Source organism: Arachis hypogaea, chromosome 16 (genome assembly GCF_003086295.3).
Source record: "Arachis hypogaea cultivar Tifrunner chromosome 16, arahy.Tifrunner.gnm2.J5K5, whole genome shotgun sequence".
Lineage (NCBI taxonomy): Eukaryota > Viridiplantae > Streptophyta > Magnoliopsida > Fabales > Fabaceae > Arachis > Arachis hypogaea.
Genome location: NC_092051.1, coordinates 100541496 through 100549367, shown reverse-complemented (window position 1 = coordinate 100549367; position 7872 = coordinate 100541496). Strand labels below are relative to the sequence as shown.

Here is a 7872-nt window from a genome sequence, read left to right as displayed (position 1 = left end):
TCATAAAAATAAATTGAAACTCAGATACTAATTGATGATATCTCTGTGCAATTTGTCGAAATCCAAGAGCTGCAGATCATGAAGCCGCAGAGACCGAAAGAGATCCATTTGTCAAAAATCAATTGCAAATGGTGCTATAGAAGTTATTGGCATTGCTACAGGAATCTGTCTTCAGCTGGATTTGGTATCAAGTGAGGATAAGGTTGAAGTTGAAATGGCTAATTGGGAAGTGGAAAATCTAAAATTTACTGTTAAGCAACCGGTAATGGGAATTCCATATTTAATCATGACCTCATTCTCTCTCTCTCTCTCTCTCTCTCTCTCTCTCTCTCTCTCTCTATGATCATTGTGTGATTAAGATTTTACTATGCAGATAGAGGTGGTTTTAACCAATGATGACGCTCAACACCTTACGTTTCTGTGCAAATCTGAAGTTAATTCCATGGGCTGGATAGCAGATGGAAATATAATTTTGGACCTAGCAAACTGTAACTTTGAGCACATTAATATCTTTTAATATTACAGTCTTTTTATTAAACTTATATATGTCTTCCATTATCCTTCTCTAGTAACTTTGTGATGGCATGCAGGAAGTGAAGGCATTGACAAGATTTTCTCTGCTAAGCACAGCAGAGATGATAGTGTCCACAATAGAGGATTTTGTCCGTCACCAAAACTGGTAAACAAAATCTTGCACAAATCGACGATGGAACCAACATTAACTTTGCTCGAGGAAGCAGTTGCAGATTCACAGGAAAAGATCAACGCCTTAATCAGTAATTTCGGTATTTCAGAATCCTCTAGGCAGCAACTTACCATTGCTAAAGAACACAGTCAAAAGATTGAATCAATGGAGGGTTTATTGAAGCAATTACGGAATAAAACTTAAGTCCCGCTCATATTTGTATGTAATTAGAATTTAAGATTGTCCTTCTTCTATATTGATATATTTTACATAGGTCACAATTCATTTTGTATATAGCAAAGAAGATCATATTGCGGAGTGTTGTATAAAATAGTTAGAAATTAGGACTCTTCATTATTGTAAGAAAAATTTTGTTCAGTTGAGCCTGTACTGTTAAATAACAATTTTGGTAGCTTGCCTTTATCTCATGAAATTTTCTTTTGGGTGTTTTAATTTGTTCATGTGTAATACTGTATTCAGAAAATGTTTAATTAATATTTATTAAGTTAAAATTGCTTTAGATAATGGATAGCAAGTTCATTGTGTTCATTTATATTTTGTGAATATATGCCCTACAATAATACAGAGGACTCTAGTTTTTGGTAAGTACTTGCCAATTTTGAGTTGTATAAATGTTAGTCACTGTAAAGAATTTATTGCAATACTCGCCTCCTTAGTGACTCTTAGTAAGATGATGATGAAGCCAATAATAAGATCTTCACATGTTTGCTAAAACTTCAAAGGAAAATAATAATGAAAGTCTCTTTAAAGTTGTGTCTAAACTCAAATACAAACTTGGTCACTACGGAAGAGTCAAAGATAAAGCAATGAAACAACCAATTCAAATGTTATAAAACAATCGTCATATCCAAAAAATAACCAGTTAAAATACACTAAGGATTGAAATATACTTCCCCTTCCCCTTCCCCCTATTTTTTTTCTTTTCTCTGAAAAAGACTCCAAAGTCAAGTCTAGTGCCTAATAATGGTTCAGAAAATAACTTCAGTTTGATTAGATAGAATTTACTTTAAGGAAAATGCAACATGGAAGATCAATCAGATATTAGTGCCTAATAATGCCTGGTATTTTTATACCCTTAATGTGTTGTATATTTTGTCACTATCAACATAATAACTACTTAAGCAAGTGCAATAGTTGGATTATACTTGATCAGCAGTGGATCCGTGTACTATATAGTAATGCAAAAGAATCCAAAACACAAAAAGGAAACAAATACATGCATGCATACATACTAACATACACATGTATAAAGAACAATGATCCTCTTCTTGTACTATTTCAAAGGAGCTTAATTAAGTATAAAGTCATAGTCATACCTCGTGCTCTCAAATCCAAAAATAAATTCTCGGCAAGAGTTTCCCACTATAGCCTTCCTAATGACTGAAATACACTTGATATAGATTTTGCAGATGAAAGCATTTCTATATCTATATTTTTCAACACATCTGTAATCTGGATCTTCAGATCACTTTCACAAAGAGCCAATAAGTAATTTTCTGCAATAAAATTTGATTCCAATTAATGTATTTTGGTGCCATATGTAACAAAATTCCTTTTACCATGGGACATCAACATACACAATAAGCGAAATTACATCAGTATGTGTCAGGTTAGGCTTGGCACAATCACTTCTATTATCATGAAGCTAGATACTAGATATGTCCTGGGAATACAATTTAGCATGAATTTTCAAACCATGTTTCTAATATCTACGATATGAACAAAGACTAACTTGTTAATTGCAGTATAATGGCAAATCACACCCATGTACAACAAAGATAACAAGTTAAACTAGAATATTTAGTATTTTTATTTCACAATGCATGGCATACAATCCCAAATCAAATGAAGGATCTCTTGTAAAAAGCATCAGCATAGTCTCTACATTAAAATAAAGCAAATCATGAACATCCCACATGGTACTGCTAAAAACCTATGCTATATATATATATATATATATATATATATATATATATATGTTACTGTTATCTGAAAAAAAGGCTACTTTGTAATTCAAGTGTAATAAAACAATTGTCATATCCAAAAAATAATCACTTGATACTACTTTGTAATTTATTGACAAAATGTTGTTACATGATTAGTCTAATGTATGATAATTTCTTTCAACCTAAGAGTATTAAGCTTTTGCAATTTCCAACCCAAAAAACACATTAATGTATTCCCTAAACCCATCATCATTTGCGAAAAAATAAATTTCTCTAATCTTGTGAAAGGTGTGGCAGGTGAGCAAGCTGTCAGACTCAGCCTGATGGCACTTCCCAGCAATTTGGTTTATGTGAAGTGTGTCAGCCACCTTCTCCAAACCACCACAGAGGGCATTGTAGAACCTCATCACATGCTTCACATCATAAGTATTTCCCCCAAACAGCTCTTTCACAAGCTCCAAGAACTCCTCCAAGAGTGTGGGAAGAACATCCCATGTCAGAATCTTCACCAAATATCCAATATCATAAGCACCATGGAATGTGACCCATGTCAATGCTTTGTTGAACAACAGCCCAGATGCTACTGCCAACTTCGCAAAATGCACCGAAGAAACTCCAGCCACTGCATTGCGTTCAAAGTCGATGCCCTGGTTTCGTAGGAGTGCCACAGAGTCCTTTGCGTGGATGTCACGCATAAGGTTGAAGTCTCAAAAATTGAATTGCCAGATGTAGTGATTTTTGTTGTTGGTTCCTAGGTCAGGGAGGTTGCCGTGCTGATTTGACAGAGTGAGTCCAAGTTGAATAATTTTGAGTGCGTCCAAATTGGCCTTCATGACTTGGTAAGTTTCTTCTGGGACAAGATTCCAGTAGGTCTTGTTGTGGGGCAGGATGACTATACCGGGAAATTCAGTGTCAATGGAGACAAATCTATATTTGTCAATCAAGCTGCTTATGATTTGGAACTCAGAATCAGCGTTGGCAGCCCACACTTGCCTGATCACAACTGAACTATTGGGACTAGGCTCTAGAAGTGGCAGTCGTTCCACAAACCTTGGCTGAGCAGCACGATAAAATAGCGGAAAACCAACAACCATGGGCGGTGGTTGTAACACCCTAATTACCCTAAGCCTTACCTCGCGTCGTAAAACAAAGGTTAATCAAAGGTTACAACAATTCTAAAGCTTATACCTATTTATATATAAAAGAAGTAATATATTCGAGAAGCCCGATGAAGCATACAGCTCAAAAACAGGATTTGAAAGGCGTAAAACATTCACACGAAGCTATAAATTCAACGCACAAGATATAGATGTAATATAACAAAATAGAAGAGTATAATAGTATAAAGATCTAGCTACGGCTCACGGAGTTTAAGCCGGCTAGCTATATACAGACAATACAGAATTCTGAAAGTTAAAAATAGCTTACAGAAGTTTTTCTCTCAAAGTAAGCCTCTAGGCAAAAGTAAATACAAAAGTGAGAGATATAAACAAAATAATCAAAAAGACTCCAAAATATATCCAGGATTCTCCGCTCTGTCACCATCAAAGCAACTCACCGAGGTGGGTTGCGACCTGCATATGAAAACAATAACAGAATATGGTATGAGAACAGGAGGTTCTCAGTATGGTAACAGTGCCCAGTGATGTAAGATATAAGACTCCGGGATGCCAGAGGCAATCCTAGAACTTCATATCCATCACAAGATTCATCTTAAAGCATAACTAAAATAGTAAAGCATAACTTAAAACCTTAACATAATAAAAGGGTAATCTAACTTAGGGAATTTTCCAATCTAACAGTTCTCCGCTGTCCCACAGCCTTCACCAACCTATCCTCCATGCGATCCCATCGCCACCGCCTTTCGAACCTCCTCAATCCCAGTAGAATACACACTTAATACAATGCAAGTAAAACACAAGTATAGGCATATATATCAAGTAAGTTAAATAGGCAATTAGGCATGTTATACAAATAGACAAGCAATTTCAAGTCGGCAAAGCAAACAAACAGATAGAAGATGCACATGATGAATGCCTATCCTACTGGCTGTGATATCACATTGTCGATTCAACTACCAACCCGACACATCTCCATGGAGATGTCACCCTTCGGAATCATAATGGGAACCCCCGAGATATGGTGCTCGGAACACCGTCCAGGATTTTGTGCCTGCACACTCTAGTGATCCGAAGGGATGGGAACGGGATACTCTTTCCACGAACCTCACATATCAACGCAAGCGGGACGAACCACCGCCCTTATGCCGCTGCCGCTATCTCGACAGGCGGGATCCAACCACTATCCCTGCTGGGCGCATAACGTCTCAACAATCTCAATTTAAAAATGTTACATCAATGGTTTTGAAAAAAAATTATTATTTCATTATATCAATAATTTATCATTTCAAACTCCGAGTCCTCGACTCATCTCAACCACTATCAATTCAAAATTTTCTTTCTGAACTCATTAGTTCATCAGTTCTCAATTCATATATATTTCTCCCTTCATACTCCACCAAACCCATCCTCAGTACACCAGAAACCTAAGCCTTTGTTCTCTAACTTTTCAAGGTATAACCAAATTAAATCTCCTAGGACCTTTTCCCATGTTTCGATACTCGAAAATAAGCCAAAGAGTCTTAAATAGGTGTCACAGAAGGTTACAAGCTTGTTGGGAAGGTGAAAGAGTTAAAAATAAGAATTTAGTTGAAAAACAAGGCATGTGCGTACGCACAGGGGTGTGCGAGCGCACGTCCAGGAGGATTTTCAAATTTGTGCGTACGCATAGAGGTGTGCGTACACACAAGTGTACAATTGTCCAATTCTGTTCGCTCGCACAAGGCGTGCGAACGCCCCCAATAGAATGCACCTTCCACCGTGTGCGTGCGCATAGGGCTGTGCGTGCACACAGCTTGCAGAACTTCGTTGGTTATGTGCGCACATAGAGCATGCTAGTGCTCCCATCAATAGCCATGTCCCCGTGTGTGCGTGCGCACAGGTTCAAAAATTCAAGAGGTGTGCGTGTGCACAAGGTTGTGCGTGCGCACACAAACCAGAAATAACAAATTTTCTAGCATTCACAGAATTCAGAATTTGACACCAAACTTTGAATGATCATAACTTCCTCTACAAAAATTCATTTCCTACAAACTTTATATCCATTTAAAGTTTTTTCAGTGAACTTTAATTTAAAGTAAATTTCAAAAAATTTTGATAACTGAGGTTCAAGTTATGATCCGTCAAAGTTCACCGAAAATTCATTTTTACCACAATGCACAAATTTCTCAATTCCTTGAAATATATGGCCAAAACCAAATCAAACCATTCCAAACTCCAAGTTACATCAAAATTTACCATTTTATGTTATAATTCTCCCTTCATTCCAATTTTCCACTCACTTTACAATATCATCAACCCCAACACATCGAATATCTCACACTAAAACCATTTTTAAAACCACACATTCATCCATCATCATATCACTAAAAAGAATTAAACACACAGAACACCAAAAATTATGCAATCAAGATAAAGAAGTTGAGTAATAACCCATGTGATCTCTCTCCATTGTTTTTCCTTAGCACAAAACACCAAAAAAAAATTAAACGCACCATGTGGTAAACAGGAAAGGAAAGAAGAAAGAACAGAATTTTTTTTTGAAAAGAAATAAAATAAGGAATAATAAAAATAAAAGAAGAATTCGAAAATAAATGAAAGAGGTGAACTAAAAATTCAAAAATTAAATAAAGAAAAATACTAGTATTTTAAAAAAATATTTTTTAAAAAGAAAAATTACTACGGGGACACCAAACTTAATTTCAAAAGTTAAGGAAAGATTTGTGATGCAAAATTCGAAAATTAAAACTAAAAAATAAAAAAATTAAAGCTAAAATGCCTAATCTAAGAAATTAAACAACTAATAGTTGTCAATCACAGTCAATCCCCGGCAACGGCGCCAAAAACTTGGTGCGGAATCTATAACCACAAACTAACCGGCAAGTGCACCAGATCGTACCAAGTAATACCTCAGGTGAGTGAGGGTCGATCCCACAAGGATTGATGGACTAAGCAACAATGATTGAATGATTTACTTAGTTAGACAAACAGAAAAGAGTGTTTTGAGAGTTCAAACGCATTAATAGTAAATTCTGGAGATCAGAGAACAAGTAGTAAACGGATTGTGAAATATATATATGAGAAAACAGTTAAGGCTTCAGAGATATCTATCTTCCGGATTGACTTTTCTTTCCAACTATTTTAATCATGCAAGATTCCATTCATGGAAAACTATACGTGACTAAACCCTAATTCCTTAGACCTTTTTATTCTCCTCTAACATTCATCAACCGCCAATTCCTTGGTCACTTGATTCCAATTAGAGGGTTAAGTTCAAAACTAGTTTATGTGCCACAGAAATCCTAATTATCCAAATATAAGAGAATTATATGTCATGTATCCCGTTAAGTCCAGATAATTAGAGATTTAGGAGAAATTATTTTAAAGATGTTGTTCAAGGAAAGAGCTTTTCCAAGTTTTACAAGAACTCAATTAGAACAAGGGTCATACTTTTGTTCCATCCTAATTCATAAGATGAAGAACGAAAACAATTATTGAATTTGAAATCAATACATGAATTAAAATAGAAAAGTAATAGTATTAATCCATAGAATAAACAGAGCTCCTAACCTTAACAGTGGAGGTTTAGTTGCTCATGGTTCAGAGAGAAAACTAGGACTCAGAAAAACTGTAAATTGCGGAATAAGGTAGAAGAGAAGAGAAGAAACCCGAAGGGCTGATTCTTTTCCCTTTTATATCTAATCCTAATTAATGTAAAATATATTTTCTAAAACTAAATAATATCTTTTCCTAATTTTAAATAAAATAAAGTTTAATCAAAATTTGCAAAGCCTTCACGTGTAGTGCATCTTGGGACGAGTGGGGACCATTGGATTCATTGAGGGTGGCGCCAAACTTGGAAGAATCCAAGTTTGGCATGGAGTGGTGTGTAGCCTTTCTTTGGAGTTCTTGTGTTGGCGCCGAACTTGAGTAAACTCAAGTTCGGGGTGGAGATGGCAGCGCGTGTTCCTTGGAGGCTTTTGAGTTGGCACCACCTCAAGTTTGGCGTGAAGTGGTCCGTACGAAGTGGAAAAAAGGGTATACAATTATATATCTTTGGAAAGCTATAGAAGTTAGCTTTCCAATGCCGCTGAAATCATGT

General features: G+C 35.9%; 2 protein-coding genes across 2 annotated transcripts; both read right to left on the bottom strand.

The window, feature by feature from the left end:
- Positions 1 to 2843: 2843 nt before the first annotated feature.
- LOC112757279 (probable CCR4-associated factor 1 homolog 11) lies at positions 2844 to 3347 on the bottom strand. The gene has a single exon (XM_025805876.1). The coding sequence runs from the start codon at positions 3345 to 3347 to the stop codon at positions 2844 to 2846; it is 504 nt and encodes a 167-aa protein (XP_025661661.1).
- Positions 3348 to 3359: 12 nt separating this feature from the next.
- Positions 3360 to 3746, bottom strand: LOC112757278 (probable CCR4-associated factor 1 homolog 9). Its single transcript, XM_025805875.1, has one exon. It carries the CDS (start codon positions 3744 to 3746, stop codon positions 3360 to 3362), a length of 387 nt encoding a protein of 128 aa, XP_025661660.1.
- Between the last annotated feature and the right edge of the window lie 4126 nt (positions 3747 to 7872).

Bases quoted from the DNA above. Each gene is read 5' to 3' on its own strand.
- LOC112757279 (XM_025805876.1), bottom strand. From the start codon at position 3,347: ATGCGTGACATCCACGCAAAGGACTCTGTGGCACTCCTACGAAACCAG.
- LOC112757278 (XM_025805875.1), bottom strand. From the start codon at position 3,746: ATGGTTGTTGGTTTTCCGCTATTTTATCGTGCTGCTCAGCCAAGGTTT.